Source organism: Cherax quadricarinatus, chromosome 80 (assembly GCF_038502225.1).
Source record: "Cherax quadricarinatus isolate ZL_2023a chromosome 80, ASM3850222v1, whole genome shotgun sequence".
In the NCBI taxonomy this organism is placed as follows: Eukaryota; Metazoa; Arthropoda; class Malacostraca; order Decapoda; family Parastacidae; genus Cherax; species Cherax quadricarinatus.
The window spans coordinates 11845960-11868496 of record NC_091371.1 but is presented as its reverse complement, the minus strand read 5'-3'; the positions used below and the strand labels follow the sequence as shown (position 1 = coordinate 11868496).

Genomic DNA, 22537 nt, shown 5'->3' with positions numbered 1-22537 from the left:
GTCTTCTTTACTACAGTGTTTTGCCAAGTTTTCCTGGCTGCTCTGCTTCAGTATTATTAACTGCCACACTCTTGGGTTTTCCTAGTTATCCTACTGTGTATATTTCTTGTATCTCAACATTTTGTCCATGTTAATGTGTTCCTTCCCTATGCATCACTCTGTGTCTCACCTACCTTGTTCTGTGCCTCTGAATTGTCTGTCGACAGATTCACAAGGTCTCTTTTGACAGCTAATGGAGGCTGCTGGGGTGGTAATGGATGAAGGTTTCAGGGTAGTGAAGAAGGGTGGTAAGGGATAATGGAGGCTGTAGGGAAGGTAAACGGGTGGTGGGCAACACTGGTGACTGTAGTAGCGAGAGATGGAAATTGTAGTGGTGAGAAATGGAAGTGTGTGTGTGACAGATGATAGTAAGGACGGGAAGTTTTTTCTCTCTTTGAACATCCACCACTCTTACTCGACACTTGAATACTTTCAGTAGGACTGCAGTTTTCTAACTCATTTGTATTGAGAACCTTCCCCTCCTGTGAGCCACATCAGTCTACTAGCAGCCAGGTACTTATTTTAAATGCTAAATGGGCAAGGGCTTAAGGAATCTAACCCACACAGCTAGTCATTCCTGGAAATCGAACTTGTGACCTTTTCGTCATGAACCGTACGTATACTTTCACGAGTGAACTACACATCCCTTGTAAGGAATGGTATATGCGGTGGAAAGGTGGAGGAATGGATCATGGAATCATGATTGGGGAAGTACTCGCCAAGTTGTTTTCAGGGGTAGAGTCACATCTCCTGATCAATCATATTTACCTACTTCTGGCACCCTTGACCCAATTGTACCTACTCTGTAGGGCATTTGCCTCTTCCACTAGTGCAGAGGTTCCCACATGTATGTGTGTACCCTAGGGGTATGCAAAGGGATTTTCAGGAGGTAGTATTTCCTAAACAAATATAAATTTCTCTAATATTGAGGCAGTCTGGTTGAATAAAAGGAGTATTTCAGTGCCATATATACACAAAAATACATAGTAGATTCTTATTGTAAAAATATGAATTAAACATGTGTCCATTAATCATTAAAGATACGTACACCATTAGGTTATGTCTCTTAGTGTATGTATGCTGACTGTTCACTTTAATCCTTTTATTAGGGGTTAAAGTATTCCTATCTGGTGACATACAGCTTTAATGATCCTTGTGTAGTCGATAGGTTTTAAACCCCAATAAACACTTATTAGGTGTCAACATGACAGTATATTCTCTTTTAAGCATCATTAAGACTTAGTAATAATCTCGTGTTGAGGATCTCAGGGTGGTTCTATTTGGAATAATTATGGGCGTCCTCAACAGAGAATTTCCCAGAAACTAAATGAGTCTTATTTTATGTTCTGATTAATCATATGCAGTTCATGCTTGAATGAACGTATTTAAAAAATGTGTATGCATTTGTTTCATAAGTTTATCTTCTTTTTATAGGAGCTATACTGTTATATAACAAAGTTGTTTACTCCTAATAGGAGTACGTGTTGTTGCTCTATCTCTGTCTCTGTCAGACATTATTTATAGAAAGTTATTTTTCGATTATACAATGGGATATGTGGTTGATATTAATAAACGTCAAGAGGTACGCATTTGACAGTAGCTTGAGAATCACTGCCCTAGTGTTCTCCGTATCACCCCAAGGCTAAACTATTACTTCTTAAATGCTGTGTGGATTATCTCTATGTTGAGCTACGCTGACTCTCCTCGCATCTCAGAAACATCTGTACCTATTAACTTGTATAAAATATTCAAGGGAATCAGTCAATACTATATCCACCCAGCCAGATCCTCTTCTATTGTTGTAGGAACAGACTATTCCCTTTGGTTCTTGGAACAGTTGCTGTAAACCTTTTGGCTTTTACCTAGTTTATTTATTCAATTAGGTAATTCTGTGCTGGTGCTGCATGCTCAAATATAGCCTTAACCAAAGTATGGTAGTGTATAATGTTCTGAATGATTATTTCCTGAAAACACTTCTTAGGTAAGCTAATATTGTATATGCTGCTAAATTTATATAGTTGATGTGTACCTCTGATGATTATTTGGTGTGATGCTGACATATCATTCTTCTTATAAAATGACATGCAAAATTGTAATGATACAATTGTAAATAATTAGCAGAATGGTGTGGCATTTGACCCCATGTCAAGCCAGTCTTAAAACTAACAGGCCAGTGTGCTATCCACTGTACATAGTGCACTGGCCTGCTATATCTACCGTGTATAGCACATCTGGCCTGCTACTTTTAAGACTTGCTTGCCATTGGTTCGAACCCCACTCCATTTAGCGAGTTATTTCTTCTTATACTTTGCCCCCTCCCACCTCCCAGGTTGTATTCTGTATCTGGTCTTCTAATTTTCTTGTTTTTATTACTTTGCCGCTTGTATGAATGGAATTAAGTCACCTTCTAGAACATTCTTTCAGCCTATTAGTTGATCTCCAGTCTTCTCTGATTGTCACCCTTCATCATTAGTTTCACAGTGAAAATAACCTTTCTCTGGAATCTAATTTATATACAGTACATCAAGAACAGCAGGGGTGTAATATAGTTGGTAGAATTACTGACAATATATAAAGTAAAAGGACACAAGTGCAACATTTTATTGTGGCAATGTTTCGCTCTCCAGGAGCTTTGTCAAGCCGTTACAAACAGTACATGGACACAGAGGGTATATATAGGCTCGGAGTGAGGTGCAGTACTAGTGGTGGTAGTAGTAGTGATATAAGTGTACAACACCAAAATTTCACCAATCATCTCAAGAAGTTCAGGGATGCCCAACTAGTGATCAAAGAAACTAATTTCCGCAGACACAAGTGCCTTGAATCTTCACTAATAGCTGTTTCTAAAACAATTAAACAAAACAACGGCAGCTTCACCATCTGTCTTAGCAAGAATCCTCCTGAAAACAGTAAACCCTGCCATCACATAGTCTCTCCTGTTAATACTACACAAGCACATTACAGAGAATGAACATTGAAACAGGCCTTCTCTATCCAGCCTCCAATAGAAATATTTCTCTAACCTATTTTATGTTTCCCAAGTAATAGCTTCTATATCCTTTTACTCATGTACAAGTTAATTGTTCTAATATATTGTATTACTACTACTACTACTACCACTAGTATTGCACCTCACTCTGAGCCTATATATACCCTCTGTGTCCATGTACTGTTTGTAACGGCTTGACAAAGGTCCTGGAGAGCAAAATGTTACCACAATAAAATGTCACATTAGTTGCACTTGTGTCCTTTTACTTAACAGCACGGGTCCAAGCACTGTAAGGGAATCTTCTCAACACCCTTGCCTATGCTGATACCTTTCTATTACCCTGTCTTCTGTTCGCTAGGGATTCCTATATTCACTTTAGCACCTTACCTGGCAGTCTCGAGTGTGGTACAGTTTCATATGTTTTACCACAGGTGAGGAAGATGCAGTCTACCCAACCCTTCTGCTTTATTCCATCAAGTTATAAAACACTTTAAAAGATTTGTGAGATATTTCAATTTGCTAATTATCCCTTATGCATCTGTCTCTTTCAAAGAGCTTAATTATTGTTTTATCTTTTCTAGTACCTTAGTCTTTTCTAGTACCTTAGATCTTCCTGTATATGTTCCGTATATTTAGATCACATTTACAATTTTCCAGTTGTTTGGCTGTTGCCATTTGCTAAGATGTTGTATAGTTTCTCTCCTCTTCGAGGGATAAATGGTGGTGGTGATGGCTGGGGAAGCGAGAGATAAAATGTGTGTTGGCAATGAATGGTTTGATTGAGGGATTGTGATTCAGTAGTGATAGATGGCAAGCAGTGGTCTCTTTAAACTGTACTCCTACATAGTATCTCAGCAGCCATCAGTGCCAGTACAAATTAATAAGGCCACATACATTCTTAGTAATAACAGCTTTATCTGAGTTAGCAAATTTTATATAAAGTATTTTTATGGTTTATTTCTTGCTATATACTCATTCTACTCCTTGCATAGCTATGGGCTCTGGTAACCATAAAATGTACTGTACATTAATGCTATAATAGATTAAAGTGTTGGTACTAGTACCACACACCTGCACATAGCTTCCAGACTTGAGCACACAACATTAATTCTGCACAAAGAAAAAATAGAGGGAACAGGGCAATAATAGCAAGGTTGTGGGGTGAGCATATGGGGAAAATGGAGGGACTGAGTCTGTTAGGTTCTATATAGAGGAGAGTGAGAGAGGGAGTTCTGTATAACAGGAAAGTGAGGAACAGAGTTACAGCTGAGGAAAACTGAAGAATGATAGTGTGGAGGCAGTGCTGGAGGGGAGGGGGAGAAAGGGTTGATGGCGGGTTGGGGAGGATGGACAGAGGGTTAAGGGATGAAGCAAGATATGGGTTAGTAGTTCAGACATTGAGGGATGGGCTTTTAGGCTGGGAGGTAGGCTGTTTAGATCCTGAAAGGCTTGAACCTTTAAATTAGGCCTTTTTCTTATATTGTAATTTTTTATATCACAGGAATCACACAGTGCCTTACTGATTAAGATCCACAAAAAATATCTTTATTTGCATAATTACTGTAGTCTTGCAAGGTTAGTCTATAACATATAATTGAAATTTTTAGTAGTTTCTGCTCTCCATCATCATAGCGGTGTTTCAAATATCAGTTCCTTTTACAGTAATGTTCTTTTGCGAGTTATTTTTGCTAGTTTTATGGTTCATGACTCACGAAATGGCTAACGCGACGGGCTGGAGTTTTGAGACTCTGACCGCGGGTTCAATCCCAGCCGGGGTATGGTTAGTTTTATGGTGTTTGTCTTTTTTATTATATCTGGTTTATATCAAAAACCGGGTTATGTCATGGTTTTTGGAACCAGTTAATGATGTAGGGCAGGGTATGACTGTATGTATGTGTGTGTGTGTGTATATATAATCTCTCACACACACATGCATACATATCGGCCATTTCCCACCTAGGCAGGGTGATCTGAAAAAGAATTATGTTCACGTATGACAATTGCAAACAGCTCACGAGGGAATGAAAATTACTAGCTGAAGGTTTTTGTGGTTTTCAGTGATTCATGAGGAGATATGCAGTGTTACAAGTGGTTCCCATAGTTAGATTCAGTGGAAAGTTCTCAAGAGGTAGAATTTTGTACTCCATTTACCCCTTGCAACAGAGCAAAAGGCTTAGAGCTAGTTCTTTCCATTCCCAGTGTGTTGTTTTGCATGTGTTTGTATATTTTTATACATGTACATATAAACATGTATAAAAATATACAAACACATGCAAAACAATACACTGGGAATGGAAAGAACTAGCTCTAAGCCTTTTGCTCTGTTGCAAGGGGTAAATGGAGTACAAAATTCTACCTCTTGAGAACTTTCCACTCCACCTAACTATGGGAACCCCTTGTAGCACTGCATATCTCCTCATAAATCACTGGAGACCATGAAAATCTTCAGCTAGTAATTATCATTGCCTAGTGGCCTCTTTGCAATTACTGTCATGCATGAAAGGGCCAATGTGTGTGATGTGTATTTTATATGAGGAGGAAGAAAAAATATTTTGTTAACAAACTCCTGTATTTAGAAACAGTTTAACAAATGTCATTGTCAGTCTGCATCAGATCATTCAGTCAAGTCAATATCAATTTAATTTCTCTACAAAATACTTTAGGAAAAACAATGAATATCTACAAAATGTTAAATAAAAGGGCAATGGAGGTTGTGGCCCTGGACCACCGTACTGTACAGGTATGGTACAAAACTTGTGTTACAATCCACAGCCTGATCATCATGAAAGACACGTTGACTACAGGTAACCCTTGGGGCTGTACTGCAGTCTTGTGGGCCGCCCGCCCTGCACCACCCTCGGTAGAGGCGATTCCAGCAGCAGCAGCAGGTGGCCCAGCATAGCCCAGACTTAATCCTGGGCACTTGCATGTGCTGGACACCACCTGAGACCTAGTATGGCCTAGGGATGACTAGAGTCAGCGTGGGTCATCCTTTTTATCCGGGGGCCGTGGGTGAGCCGGTGAGGAGCCACGCATGGAGGAGATGAGAGGCGGAGGCAAACCAGGTCCAAGAGGTGGTGGCTGGGGGTGACCTGGATGTGACGGCCCGTGCATAGATCCCAGACCAGGCGGGTGCAAACCAGGAGGTCCGGGAGGCCCAGGACCCAGAGGAGGGCCACCTTTAAGTAAAGAGGTTGCCATATGTGAAACCGAGGGATGAGGTGGAAGTAGTGATGTAGGTTGGTAAAGTCCACCTGGAACTCCAGCCGCAGCTGCCAGGTGACTACGCTCAAAAAGTTCTCGAGCTGCAGCTGCCTGTTGCTGCTGGTGATGTTGTTCTCTATAACGTTCACTAAGTATCAAGGATGATAAAGGATTAGTGTGTAACATCTGTTCTTCACGGGCTGCCAGACTCATTCTTGGGTCACGCAAGGAATCCCTTAATAGAGCATCCCTGGCTGCTAGGTCATGTACTCTTGCTGCAGACATCTGTTCTTGTGCAGACCGATAAGGATCTCTAAACGGATCTGCCCATGCTCCTAGATGCGATGGACCACTTGCATGATATGAAGACGGGCCTAATAAACGGGCTCGCTCCAGATTGGCTGAAGTGGTTGCCATTGTTACAGCTAGAGAATGTGGTGGCAGCATACCCACAGATACTGGTGGTGGTAAAACGGGTGGTGGTATGCCATGCGTTAAATGACGAGGAGCTTCTTTTCCACCAACAATCATCACCTCATCTTTACCCTCTAGTTTAATTCGTGGATCATGTGTTCTAGACCCTGGTCTTGAGCTAGGTTGTGAATCTGGCCGTCCTTCTGTCTTCAAGCTTGATGATGGAATTGAACCAGGTGGTAGCTGACTGGAACCGTGTGAGGAAAGTTGATCTTTATGATCAGGTCGAAGTGGGGACCGTGAACTATCTCTACGGGGTACACCACGGTCGTGACTAGCATCCAAGGCACGAGCTACCCTATCCTTGTCAAGTTCAGCACGTCGCTCGCGTTCTCTCTCTCGCTCCTCTCGTTCTCTTCTTTCTTCACGTTCTCGTCTTTCTCTTTCTTCTCGTTCTCTCTTCTCCCTTTCCTCTCTTTCTCGGCGCTCTCTTTCTTCACGCTCTCGATTCAGTCTCTCTTCTTCACGACGTTCTCTCTCATACATCGCAGCATCAGGCTTGATGGGCCAAGGACCAGACGTACCATATGGTGTTGGGGCCCGTAACCTGTGGGGATGTACATATCTATTTTTAGTTATAAAAGCTCATTGAGAGAAAAATAACTTAAGAGTAATACCTAAAATTTTTAAAAATGCAACTACAGTATCAGCTTTCTCCACCTGAAGGCATCTAGCCTTGCTAGTTATCAAACCTGAGCTATGCTTTGAAACCATTATCCTTGGAAGTAAGGATGCATAAATAAATGTAGTGTATAAATACACCTGTTGATCACCCATTAAAAACTAGGGCAGAAAAAAATAAAGGTTATTTTCAAGATATCAGACACTTCATGAGATTGAAGGGGACACTGGCAACTTTTATACATAAAGGCATAGAAATGGAAAATTATAATGACACTTTCTATGCAAACACTTTGTGACTATTGTTTTATGCTGTGTGTACATATGTGTGTGTGTGTATACATTATACATATAGGAATGTACCAGAGCTTATAGTGGTATTGAAACTTTTGTATGGGTGAAAGAGAGATGGGTTTTGAATGCTTGCAGCACAAGAGAGACTAGAGGTAGCAGAATTGTCCTGTTTGAAAGCAGTGTGTGGTGTGAATATCAGAGTTTAAATCATTGACATTAATAGGCAATGCAGGATGATCAAATGTATAATTCAAAGAGCTGAGGAAGGGCCGAGATAATTTGGGCATGATTGAATAAATCTGGGGTGGAAGGTAGAACAAAGTTTTTTTTTTCCCCCAGGAATAGATGGTGGGAAGGGTGCAAGAAAATCTGAGTTTTAGGAGCTGGAGCTTCCAGCAAGCTTGTGCGAGCATGTTGGGAAAGGTGATATTATTATAATCAAGGGGGAAGCGCTAAACCCGGAGGATTATACAGCCTGGGGGGGGGGGGATGTGGAAGGCATTCAGGCTTAATTCGGGGAACTGGAGCACAGATCCAATTCCCTAAATCAAGAGCCCCTCACCAACATCAAGGAACCTTACTTGAGGGGAGGGAAAGGTGATAAGTAATTTTTAATGGACATGCTGTTGGAATGGGAGTACGGTAACTTTTATGAAGGGATTCAGGGAAACCAGTTAGCCAGACTAAAGTCCTGGAGGGAGAAAGGGCAGTACCTGAACTCTAGAGATGGTGGGGATGTTGCAGTATGACAGGCAATCCGATTGTGGTGTCAGCACACTTCTGACAGTATATCCATTAAAAACCACGCATTTTTTTCACTCGTATCTAACACATTCACGTGAACCTTCTAGATGCTCAAGCTCCTAAAACTCAGTCTCTTGTATCTCCTCCCTCCAACCATTCCTCATTGCCGACCTATCCCTGTCCATCCTCTCTACATGTTCAAACCACTTAGACAACCCCTCCTCAGCTCTCTGAATTATACTCTTAGTCACCCCACATTGCCTTTTAATTTCTATGCTCCAAATTCTCTGCACAATATTCACACCACACATTGTTCTTAAGCCTCCTTTTTGCTACACTGTAGCATTCAAAACTCATAAAAGTGTTAATACCACTATACTCTGGTATGTTCCCCTTGGTCTCTTCATATACTTTTCTTTTCACAAATATTTCAACACCACAACCACCTGTTCCCCCTCATGCATTCTATGGCTCACCTCATCTGCTGACATGGAAATCCCAAAATACATCCACTTCTTCCATACTCTATAATTCTTCTTCTTTCTTTCAACACACCGGCCGTATCCCACAAAGGCAGGGTGGCCAAAAAGAAAGTTTCTCTTTTTACATTTAGCAATATATACAGGAGAAGAGGTTACTAGCTCGTTGCTCCCGGCATTTCAGTTGCCTCTTACAACACGCATGGCTTACGGAGGAAGAATTCTGTTCCACTTCCCCATGGAGGTAAGAGGAAATAAACAAGAACTAGAAAGAAAATAGAAGAAAACCCAGAGGGGTGTGTATATACATGTTTGTACATGTATATGTAGTGTGACCTAAGTGTAAGTAGAAGTAGCAAGACGTACCTGAAATCTTGCATGTGTATGAGATAGAATGGTATAAGATAGAATGGTATGAGATAGAATGGTATAAAAAGAATAAAAAGACACCAGCAATCCTACCATCATGTAAAACAATCACAGGCTTCCGTTTTACACTCGCTTGGCAGGACGGTAGTACCTCCCTGGGCGGGTGCTGTCTACCAACCTACTACCTATATACTCCATAATTATATGGTATATTATAAAATACAGCCTCTCCTCACTTAGCAATGTACTCGATTACCGACGACTCGGACTTAGAGCAGGCTCTCTGACCAGTATGCTTACTTAAATAATGTATATTAGATCTCCTCTATTCTGTTTATTACAATATACAGTAAACCACTGTATAAACATTTAAAAATATACCATAAATGTTATAAATGGTGCAAAGGTGACATTAAAACAATATCAAAGATAGTTGACACAAACCCACTATTATAGTATGCTCCTCACTTAGTGACGAATTCGTTTACCGACATGGTCTTAGGAAAAGAACTCCATTGTAAAGTGAGGAGAGGCTGTACTGTACTGTACACATTAACATTCATAGGTGTGATGTTTCTAGAACATATAGAGTGGGGTTTGAAGTTCATTATAAGAATTTCAAAAGTAAAACTAGAAAATTAACTTTTTAATTTTGTGTAATGACTAAAACTTACTTGTAGTTTTAGTTTAACCAAGACTAACCACATGGTATGGATTAGTAGAATGATTGAAATTGAATTGTGACACGAGAAATGGACTCTGAAGTGTAACAGTACTACAGAACAATATAACTGAAATGTGAAGGAAAGTAGTGGAGTTATCAGAATGAGAGTACTCAGAATTAGATGTGCATATTATGAAGATAGTTATAAGTATTTTGCAGTATACCATACAATAACAAACTATCAGATATGAGAAGGAAAGATGAATCTAAAAAGTTTAGGGTTAGTGTGTTAGGCTTAATTGCTTGTGGTTCATTAAAGCCATTTAATTTACCCGTAAATTAACATCAAGTATACGTGAATATCTAAAATAAAGATAAAAGGAAACTCATTACTACACTGAGATAGATACAGTACATATGTGTATTCTTTGTGTGTTTACCTTGCTCAGGATAGTTTGAGACTAAAGATTTGTCATTCTCTATGAAAACTGAACTTTTACGGTGAGAGGACTGCAACAATGCTTTTATATTTATCAAAGGAAAAATATTAGACAGCCACAAAAAAAAAGCCACTATAAATTGACCATACATAAAGCTCTGGAGTCATGCAAAGGGAATTCAGAACAAAAAAGTACTAAGGACAGGGAATGGGTAACTGTATAGACATATCAAGAAAGACCAGAAGGGCTGAAATCACGTAAGATTTAGCAAGTCTGAGGAAAAATTGACATTCTGAAGAAAAGATTTGTGATCATTTCAGGCAAGGAATAGAACTAATCAGCAAAGGAACCAATATATTTATACATACATATTTTTTTTCAACAAGTTGGCCGTCTCCCACCGAGGCAGGGTGACCCAAAGAGAAAGAAAATCCCCAAAAAGAAAATACATGTACTTTCATCATCATTCAACACTTTCACCTCACTCACACATAATCACTGTTTTTGCAGAGGTGCCCAGAATACAACAGCTTAGAAGTATATACATTTAAAAATACACAATATATCTCTCCAAACTGCCAATATCCCAAACTCCTCCTTTAGAGTGCAGGCATTGTACTTCCCATTTCCAGGACTCAAGTCCGGTTATATAAAATAACCGGTTTCCCTGAATCCCTTCACTTATATATATATATATATATATCCTCCATGGGGAAGTGGAACAGAATTCTTCCTCCATAAGCCATGTGTGTTGTAAGAGGTGACTAAAATGCCAGGAGCAAGGGGCTGGTAACCCCTTCTCCTGTATTTATTACTAAATGTAAAAGGAGAAACTTTCGTTTTTCCTTTTGGGCCACCCGGCCTCGGTGGGATACAGCCGGTGTGTTGAAAGAAATATATATATATTCTAGGTAGTAGGTTGGTAAACAGCAACTGCCCAGGGAGGTACTACCATCCTGCCAAGCGAGTGTACAGCGAAAACCTGTAATTGTTTTACATGATGGTAGGATTGCTGGTGTCTTTTGTCTGTCTCATAAACATGCAAGATTTCAGGTACGTCTTGCTACTTCTTCTTACACTTAGGTCACACTACACATGCATATATATATATATATATATATATATATATATATATATATATATATATATATATATATATGTACACACCCCTCTGGGTTTTCTTAATAGTTCTTGTTCTTGTTTACTTCCTCTTACCTCCATGGGGAAGTGGAACAGAATTCTTCCTCCGTAAGCCATGCGTGTTATAAGAGGCGACTAAAATGCCGGGAGCAAGGGGCTAGTAACCCCTTCTCCCATATAAATTAATAAATTTAATAAGAGAAACTTTCGTTTTTCTTTTTGGGCCACCCTGCCTTGGTGGGATACAGCCGGTTTGTTGAGAAAAAAAATATATATATATACATGTATATAGAAGGCTATAATCACATGGGAGTGCATAAGAAATTGTCAAAGAGGGACAATGATAAATAAGAATGAATATTAGGGATGAAATTAATGCAAAGGAGAGTATGTAACAACCTCTCTCATTAAGCTTTTAGCATGGCCAGATTTTGTTATATTATGTTGGTTAACATTACTCTCAGTCCTCAAGTCAGGACGTTCTACACAACTTGAAGTATTTAAAAAAAAAATAATCCATTTGATGCTACCCAAGTGTCCTAGAAATTTATGTTATTTGGTAAGCTGGCTTTTCTTTTAAATTTACTGGACTTTCTACTGCATCTCATTATTTGTACTTTGAGTAGCAGTCATACAGGAATTACTCTGTTCATAGCCTTTAAATTACTGGAGATCACAAGCATCGGTTAAGAGTTATAGCTTGTTTGAAAAATGAAATTACAGTAGTTATTGTATTCTACAATTAACATGATAGACAAAATCTATGAATAGAGGCTTCAGTATTGCATAATCATATACGAAGAGAGACATATGTTGCATATTCATAAGAGCAAAACTCACAGAAGTAGCAATACGAAAAAAAAAAAAGATGCAAATTTGCAGCATAAAGATTCTTATTCAAAATCCAAGATCAGATACACTGATGAATAACAGGCTGTGAACTGCAGCTCTGGTTGTGGGAGAGCATCCCCCAAATGTGAAAGCAATACTCCTAGCAATAATAGAAGATACTACTATAGTTAAACTTTTTATAAACCTGAAGAGAATTTCCAACTTTTCACAAGGCACTAGTGGCAACTGCAAAAAGCTGAAAAATATAAAAACAGAAAATCTCATGAAATACATACAGCAATTTGGGCTAATGGCATAAGGTGAACCATCTACATTAACCATAAAGCTATCAGAAAACTGAAGGTGAGAAACAGAATGAATATCAAATCAGACAAGAGCTGGAATGAGCAAAATTCAGACGAGCTGCAGAAAGGCAACTGCAGTATGATAGACAAAATCTAGTCAAGTGGATAAAACAGGATGCTCCATGAAAATCATAATGAATAATAATTGGGATAACACTGAATGTTCTACAAAAATCATAAAGCATAATAATTGGTGGAGGAAGAAGCTGATTCATTTACAACTATATAACTAAGACAAGAGAGAAAGTAGAAAGCTTAAGGATGGCAGTTTGGAGTAAATAAAAAAAAGATTTTTGTCATACAGTGTCAAAAGTTTTGAAAATGCCCAAAGTTCTGGTAAAGGATGATTCTAAAAACGAATGCTTCAATAACTTTTACATTTCCATAAAATAACAATTTATTTCTAGTGCTTGTGCCTTCCTGTCATAAGGTATACATATTGTACTTTTTCATTCTTGTGTGCTTTGTTACAGTTCTTAATCTTTTCAGATTTTTTAATTCAGGAAAGAGTGGCCAAAGAAGAATAGTGAGTTGTGGCTAACCGTTTCAGACATTCCTTCAAGACTTAAACAAGTGAAGGCATTTTAATTTTCTGGGTGGGTTTGGGGTGTTAAAGGATTCAGCACGAGTTCAACATATAGATGTGACTACATTTATGGCAGGGAATGTTAAACCTTTAGGGATTATACAACGCTTGGGAGAATAGGAGGCATTCAGGTTTAATACATGAAAGAGGTAGGCAGGTCCAATTCCTTGGATCAACAGCCCCCTCACCAGCATCAAGGACTCTCCCTTGAGGGATCAAGATATAGATACATACATTAGTTTTGTCAGCAAAATAAATGGAAGTCTGGCAAAAATTGGAAAACGACAAACTTGCTGTTTAAATTGGTAAAGAAAACTAATAAGGTCACAAAATGCTACAAATTTACATATATATATACTGTGCTGCAAATATACATAGTATTTATTATATGTATAAAATTAATAAATTATTACTTAAAGGTGGCGTAGGGATGTGGTGAACCCATTGCCCACCACTCAGTTGTGCAAACATCCCCACATCCCCTGCGAGAAAGGGGGAAGAAATTGGGCTGGAGACCCATCTTCTCTATCTTCTCCCCACTAAAGGCCAAAACAGCCTCAGATCTGGGGCCTACGCCTGCCCGGGTTCCAGAAAGCAAAGGCAGGCACATATGGCTGTGTGGAATGTAAGAGGGATAAATGAGGAATGAAAAAGTTGAGAGTAGTGCAAGTTTTCAAAGATGGCCTCCTGTGCTTCAACTGTGTGAAGCTAATGCAAAAAGAAAGAATGAAAGGGTATTAAGAAGCAAGAAGAGCAATAGTGCAGGATTGTTTTAGTGATGGTGTAAAGAGTGGTAATTCATGGTAAGGCTCAAGGTGTGTGTGTATGTATTCATTGTGTCTGAGTGAAGTTCAAGTATACAAGGGTAAAGGAAGATTGCATATTTGCTGTGATAACATTTAAAATGAAGTTTCATTATCAACAGATTGTCAATTGAGACTGGTATGATATCATGAATTAAGAGAATAATTGTGATGAGTGATCTGAAAGGTTAAAGTGGAAAAGAACCTGAGAATGATGCACTGTTCCAGTACAACAGTGACTAAAAACTGAAAAATATAAATAATGAAGATGTGTATCACAAATGCTGTAAATATTTTAAGGACATGTATAGACCAAGTGTTTACACTGAAGCATATAAGTGAACAATATTTAGATAAAGCTAAGGAAGTTTTTGTTGCATTTATGGTTTTAGAAAAGGCATATGATAGGGTGGATAAGGGAGGAATGTGGCAGATGCTGCAAATGTATGGAATAGATGGTATGTTACCTACTGAAGTTAAGAGGTTTTTATGAGGATAGTGAGGCTCAGGTTAAGGTATGTAGGAGAGAGGGAAAATGTTATAGTAAAGGTAGGCCTTACACAGGGGCTGCATGATATTACCATGGTTCTTTAAAATACTTACAGATGGAGCTGTAAGAGAAGTGGGATTAAAAGATAATGATCCAATACAAAGTGGGAGTGTAACAAGTTGCTTTTTTGCCAATGACACGGTGCTCTTGGAAGATTCTGGAGAGAAGTTGTAAAGGGTGGTGGACGAATTTGGGAGGGTATGTAAAGGAAGGAAATTAAAAGTGAACATGGGAAAGAGGAAGGTGATAAGAGTAACAAAAAGTTTAGGTAATGGAGGATTGGATATCAAATGGGAAGGAAGGAGTATGGAAGAAAGGAATGTGTTCAGATATTTGGGAGTAGACTTGTCAGCATGAGGTGAACCATAGAAATGGTGAGGGGAAAAAAGGTGGGTGGTGTACTGAGGCATCTGTGGAGAGTGTGATCCATGGGGGCAAAATGGGGAATGTATCAGTGTGTAGTGGGACCAACACTTTTATGGATGTGAAGCATGGGTTTTGAAAGTTGCAGCAAGGAGGCTGAAGGCAGTGGAGATGTCATGTCTGAGGGCAATGTCTAGTTTGAATATTATGCAGTGAATTCGAAATCTGGAGATTAGAAAGAAGTGCAAGATTGATAAAAGTATTATCCAGAGGGCTCAGGAGGAGTTACTGAGGTGGTTTGGATAGTTAGAGCTGATGGGGCAAAATAGGATGACTTGGAGGGGATGTCCTAGGAAATATTGAGGGAGGAGGTAAAGGAGGTTTTGTGTGCAAGGGACCTGGACATTCAACAGGCATGTGTGAGCATGTAAGATAGGAGTGAAGCCAAGTGGTTTCTATGAATTGACGTGCTACTGGAATGTAAGCAAGGTAACACTTATGAAGGGATTCAAGCAAACTTGTTAGCCAGACTTGAGTCCTGGAGGTGGGAAGTATAGAGCCTGCACTCTGAAGGAAGGGTAGGAATATTTCAGTTTGGAGGTGCATCTGAGCTGTAGTGTCTGCATGCCTCTGGCAAGACAATAGAGTGATGGTGGAAGTGTTTCTTTTTTTGGGTCACCCTACCTCAGTGGGAGATGACTGGTTTAAAAGCAAAAATAAGCTTATTGATATGCACCAGTATACATGGTAACTACCATGGTGCAATAGTGGAGTGCATCTGAATGAACATTAGGGTGCAGTACATCATGTCATAATGTGATAAAAACAGTAACAGGGCTATGTTGAGGAATTTCTGAATAAATGCTGGTGCTGAGCAATATATGACTAGGTAACCAGTGGATAATGGTACCCCCAAAAGAGGCTAAGAGGTGAAATACCAAAGGTTAAAAAGCAAAAACTAAATTTTCCTAAGGAACTGTCCTCTCCATTTAAACCCCAAAAAAATGCTGGGCCTCTTTGTCTATAGAAAGTATCTGGGAGACAAGTCAGCTAAACACAATCCACTGAATCCCTTCCCACCAAAAAGATGCCCCAATTTTTAAAGAACCAATAATTACAAAAATTTTTGTAGGGGTTTTAAAACAAAATGATTGTGACAAATGAATCTGAATAACATGAGAGGCAAATTACAGAAATCTGGTAAAGAATACTAGGTAGGCATGTGGCATGCTGCAAACCTAACAGACTGAGGAAGCAAATTGTAGAATGAGGAGTGGATGAAAAAATTAATTCTGCAGATATAAAATGAGAGAATAAATTAGAAAAAAGTGCATAATGAAAGTTATGGGTATGTCAATAGATTAATACAGCAAAAAATGGAGAGACATTTAAAGCTAGCAAGGAAAATAAATCAAAACTTTACAAAAAATAAGCTTTTCTGGGGACACTAGTATGGAAGCACAACAAAGAAACATTAAATGTAAGTGAATATTATGGGACCAAGAGATTGTTAAATCATGAAGAAAAAATCTATAGGTGGTTTCAAAGTACTATAATGTGTGGCATTATTAAAAGAACTGCTTCTCTGACTATGGTCACCTTTAATATAATATAATATATCTTTATTTACTACAAATACATGTACATTGTTTTAGGTAGTAGGTTGGTAAACAGCAACCACCCAGGGAGGTACTACCGTCCTGCCAAATGAGTGTAAAACGAAAGCCTGTAATTGTTTTACATTATGGTAGGATTGCTGGTGTCCTTTTTTCTGACTCATAAGCATGCAAGATTTCAGGTACGTCTTGCTACTTTAACTTACACTTAGGTCACACTACACATACATGTACAAGCATATATATACAGGAAGGCCCCGCTTTACGGCGTTTCACTTTACGGCGTTCCGCTAATACGGACATTTCAAATTATGACCAAAACTCACTATACGGCTCCCCCCACCTGACTTTCTAATACGGTCACCGTGCCCCACCCTGTTTGTTTACATTCTCCATGAGCTCAGTAAGCACTAAGTCTCTCCATTTTGTCTGGAAACTCCAAAATTTCAAATGTTTTTAAAAGTTATTTCATATTTTATATATACTCTGATAATTATACTTATGTATACCTGTACCTAAATAAACTTACATACATCGAGTCATTTAAATGTCGTATATTACGTTAATATACACATTTTCATTAATCCATCCATGATATTTTTTTCAAAATTATATAATAAACACGATGCATAACATATAAATAAGATAAATACACCCCACAGTAGAATAAATAAACAAATGTGAGATGTCGTAGCAGACGACTTGCACAAGTGGTGATAATAACAATACTGAGTCTCATTAAATGTCGTATATTACGGTAATATACACATTTTCATTAATCCATCCATGATATTTTTTTCAAAATCATATAATAAACACGATGCATAACATATAAATAAGATAAATACACCCCACAGTAGAATAAATAAACAAATGTGAGATGTCGTAGCAGACGACTTGCACAAGTGGTGATAATAACAATACCGAGTCTCATTAAATGTCGTATATTACGGTAATATACACATTTTCATTAATCCATCCATGATATTTTTTTCAAAATTATATAATAAACACGATACATAACATAAAAAGATGATAAATACACCCCACAATAGAATAAATAAACATAAATATAAGATGTGGGAGCCACATAACTTGTACAAGTGACGCCAAGAATAACATTTTCTCTAATCTAACATAAGAGTAAATGTGTTACTGGGGGTAACTGTAGAAAATTATTCCTTTCGTATGTATGTAAGTAAGTTTATTCAGGTATACACAAATACAGTTACATAGATTATCATACATAACAACATACGTGTAGAGAACCTAGGATAACCCAAAAAAGTCAGTGTGACTTATTTCCATTGCCTTCACTCAGAGCTTCATTTCTTCTCAAAATGATGTTACATGAGAATGGGAGTGTTCTTCTTTATTAATTCTACCGTATCAATGTAGAGACAACCTGTACACAATGTAACTTGTACACAAACCAGACGTGTACACTTCGTTTGTTTACAAAACTTACCTTCGCCTGGTTTGTTTACATAACTGCGCCTGCCCCCTCTCATGTATTCATTCTTTCTCTCTCTCATTTATTCGTTTTATCTCATTTACTTACTCCTGACCCTACATTAAGACTACAAATATTTTAAGGTAAGTAATGAGTGAACTGTATATACATTTTATCGCTCTGGGATGCTTAAATATCATAGAATAGTATGTGTGGGTGGGGTGGCCTGGTGAGGCTATTACAATACATACCACACTTGATTTCTTACAATAAATACTACTTGTCTCACCCTAGATTAAGACTATAAATATTTTAAGGTAAGTAATGAGTGCACTATGTGTGTATTGTACCTTTTTATTGTTTTTTGATGCCTGGTTCTATTGCTAACTTAATATATGTTAGTGTAAACTTGTTATCTAGTGTTTGTATGCATTTATAAGTGGAAAAAAAGGGTGTTCCACTTTACGGCGATTTCCGCTTTACGGCGGTAGCCTGGAACCTAACCCGCCGTATAAGTGGGGCCTTCCTGTATATATACACACCCCTGTGGGTTTTCTGCTATTTTCTTTCTAGTTCTTGTTCTTGTTTATTTCTTATCTCCATGGGAAAGTGGAACAGAATTCTTCCTCCGTAAGCCATGCGTGTTGTAAGAGGCGACTAAAATGTTTGGGGCAAGGGGCTAGTAACCCCTTCTCTTGTATAAATTACTAAATTTAAAAAGAGAAACTTTCGTTTTTCTTTTTGGGCCACCCTGCCTTGGTGGGATACGGCCGGCTTGTTGAAAAAAAAAAAATTTACATATACAGGTCCGCCATCACAAATCCGGCAATCAGTTACTTGGTTCCTTCAGTTATTCGGCACTAATTTTGGCTAGCATAATTTCAAATTTCCAGGGTCACCACACTAACCTGCTGGTACTGTTTGGTGGTGCTACTTGTTGCATAAGTCATTCCAATTTCTTTTTCTCCATTTATTGTTTTAACCTGCTTACTTTTAGCCCTAGCCATGGTTCCAATGAATAAAAGAAATGCTTCTCATTATGTAAAGCACCTACACAGTACATTATCCATTAAAGATAAGGTGGCTTTCAAGCCACTGTCGGTTGCCATGAGCTCAGTCTCATGAAGCAGGAGAATATGCTTTATTATTACGCTAATATCAACACTACAGCTTATTTGCCTATCACAATTGATCTAATATGACATAAGAAACAATATAAATAACATAAAACGTGTTAAATACTCCAGAATGAATAATATTTGGCATAACACCGAGCAGTTCGACGGAGGTATGAAGAGGATATAGTAAACAAATACCATTCTCCTATCCTTGTCTTGGTGGCTTATATTAGAGAAAATGGAGTGTAGCACAGGGCTAATTGTGATATACACTCGTACTCCACCATAAACATGAAACAAAAAAGTTATTTTCTCTATAGATTATCACACATAGCAGCATATGTGTCGAGAACCTAGGATAACCCCAAGAAAGTCAACGTGGCTTATTTTTAGTACCTGGCTTGGGTTAGCCATATATGATTTTTGGTAAATATTCGATTCCCAGCCAGGGTAGAAACATTAGGCGTGTTTCTTTACACCTGTTGTCTATGTTTACCCATCAGTAAATGGGTACCTGGGTGTTAGTCAACTAGTGTGGGTGTTATCCTGGGACACTGACCTAATTTTCTTGAATTTTTATTATTATCACACTGGTCGATTCCCACCAAGGCAGGGTGGCCCGAAAAAGAAAAACTTTCACCATCATTCACTCCATCACTGTCTTGCCAGAAGGGTGCTTTACACTACAGTTTTTAAACTGCAACATTAACACCCCTCCTTCAGAGTGCAGGCACTGTACTTCCCATCTCCAGGACTCAAGTCCGGCCTGCCGGTTTCCCTGAATCCCTTCATAAATGTTACTTTGCTCACACTCCAACAGCACGTCAAGTATTAAAAACCATTTGTCTCCATTCACTCCTATCAAACACGCTCACGCATGCCTGCTGGAAGTCCAAGCCCCTCGCACACAAAACCTCCTTTACCCCCTCCCTCCAACCCTTCCTAGGCCGACCCCTACCCCGCCTTCCTTCCACTACAGACTGATACACTCTTGAAGTTATTCTGTTTCGCTCCATTCTCTCTACATGTCCGAACCACCTCAACAACCCTTCCTCAGCCCTCTGGACAACAGTTTTGGTAATCCCGCACCTCCTCCTAACTTCCAAACTACGAATTCTCTGCATTATATTCACACCACACATTGCCCTCAGACATGACATCTCCACTGCCTCCAGCCTTCTCCTCGCTGCAACATTCATCACCCATGCTTCACACCCATATAAGAGCGTTGGTAAAACTATACTCTCATACATTCCCCTCTTTGCCTCCAAGGACAAAGTTCTCTGTCTCCACAGACTCCTAAGTGCACCACTCACTCTTTTTCCCTCATCAATTCTATGATTCACCTCATCTTTCATAGACCCATCCGCTGACACGTCCACTCCCAAATATCTGAATACGTTCACCTCCTCCATACTCTCTCCCTCCAATCTGATATTCAATCTTTCATCACCTAATCTTTTTGTTATCCTCATAACCTTACTCTTTCCTGTATTCACCTTTAATTTTCTTCTTTTGCACACCCTACCAAATTCATCCACCAATCTCTGCAGCTTCTCTTCAGAATCTCCCAAGAGCACAGTGTCATCAGCAAAGAGCAGCTGTGACAACTCCCACCCTGTGTGTGATTCTTTATCTTTTAACTCCACGCCTCTTGCCAAGACCCTCGCATTTACTTCTCTTACAACCCCATCTATAAATATATTAAACAACCACGGTGACATCACACATCCTTGTCTAAGGCCTACTTTTACTGGGAAAAAATTTCCCTCTTTTCTACATACTCTAACTTGAGCCTCACTATCCTCGTAAAAACTCTTCACTGCTTTCAGTAACCTACCTCCTACACCATACACTTGCAACATCTGCCACATTGCCCCCCTATCCACCCTGTCATACGCCTTTTCCAAATCCATAAATGCCACAAAGACCTCTTTAGCCTTATCTAAATACTGTTCACTTATATGTTTCACTGTAAACACCTGGTCCACACACCCCCTACCTTTCCTAAAGCCTCCTTGTTCATCTGCTATCCTATTCTCCGTCTTACTCTTAATTCTTTCAATTATAACTCTACCATACACTTTACCAGGTACACTCAACAGACTTATCCCCCTATAATTTTTGCACTCTCTTTTATCCCCTTTGCCTTTATACAAAGGAACTATGCATGCTCTCTGCCAATCCCTAGGTACCTTACCCTCTTCCATACATTTATTAAATAATTGCACCAACCACTCCAAAACTATATCCCCACCTGCTTTTAACATTTCTATCTTTATCCCATCAATCCCGGCTGCCTTACCCCCTTTCATTTTACCTACTGCCTCACGAACTTCCCCCACACTCACAACTGGCTCTTCCTCACTCCTACAAGATGTTATTCCTCCTTGCCCTATACACGAAATCACAGCTTCCCTATCTTCATCAACATTTAACAATTCCTCAAAATATTCCCTCCATCTTCCCAATACCTCTAACTCTCCATTTAATAACTCTCCTCTCCTATTTTTAACTGACAAATCCATTTGTTCTCTAGGCTTCCTTAACTTGTTAATCTCACTCCAAAACTTTTTCTTATTTTCAACAAAATTTGTTGATAACAGCTCACCCACTCTCTCATTTGCTCTCTTTTTACATTGCTTCACCACTCTCTTAACCTCTCTCTTTTTCTCCATATACTCTTCCCTCCTTGCATCACTTCTACTTTGTAAAAACTTCTCATATGCTAACTTTTTCTCCCTTACTACTCTCTTTACATCATCATTCCACCAATCGCTCCTCTTCCCTCCTGCACCCACTTTCCTGTAACCACAAACTTCTGCTGAACACTCTAACACTACATTTTTAAACCTACCCCATACCTCTTCGACCCCATTGCCTATGCTCTCATTTGCCCATCTATCCTCCAATAGCTGTTTATATCTTACCCTAACTGCCTCCTCTTTTAGTTTATAAACCTTCACCTCTCTCTTCCCTGATGCTTCTATTCTCCTTGTATCCCATCTACCTTTTACTTTCAGTGTAGCTACAACTAGAAAGTGATCTGATATATCTGTGGCCCCTCGATAAACATGTACATCCTGAAGTCTACTCAACAGTCTTTTATCTACCAATACATAATCCAACAAACTACTGTCATTTCGCCCTACATCATATCGTGTATACTTATTTATCCTCTTTTTCTTAAAATATGTATTACCTATAACTAAACCCCTTTCTATACAAAGTTCAATCAAAGGGCTCCCATTATCATTTACACCTGGCACCCCAAACTTACCTACCACACCCTCTCTAAAAGTTTCTCCTACTTTAGCATTCAGGTCCCCTACCACAATTACTCTCTCACTTGGTTCAAAGGCTCCTATACATTCACTTAACATCTCCCAAAATCT

The 22537-nt window shown here is 39.0% G+C and overlaps 1 protein-coding gene and 1 long non-coding RNA gene across 7 annotated transcripts in view; one reads left to right on the top strand and one right to left on the bottom strand.

The window, feature by feature from the left end:
• The window catches only part of LOC128702389 (uncharacterized), a 53781-nt gene that overhangs the window by 24777 nt on the left and 6467 nt on the right, over positions 1 to 22537 (top strand). The window lies entirely within an intron of this gene.
• tay (tay bridge) overlaps positions 5579 to 22537 on the bottom strand; it is a 152429-nt gene continuing 135470 nt past the window's right edge. For 3 of the 6 annotated variants that reach the window (XM_070102113.1, XM_070102114.1, XM_070102115.1), the window contains 2 exons: positions 13653 to 13853; positions 5579 to 7271 (listed from right to left, as the gene is read on the bottom strand). In XM_070102113.1, the coding sequence (XP_069958214.1) occupies positions 6005 to 7271; positions 13653 to 13853 (1468 nt within the window). In that variant the 3' untranslated portion in view covers positions 5579 to 6004. The remainder of the gene's footprint in view (positions 7272 to 13652; positions 13854 to 22537) is intronic. The other 3 variants (XM_070102116.1, XM_070102117.1, XM_070102118.1) reach the window with 3 other exon arrangements.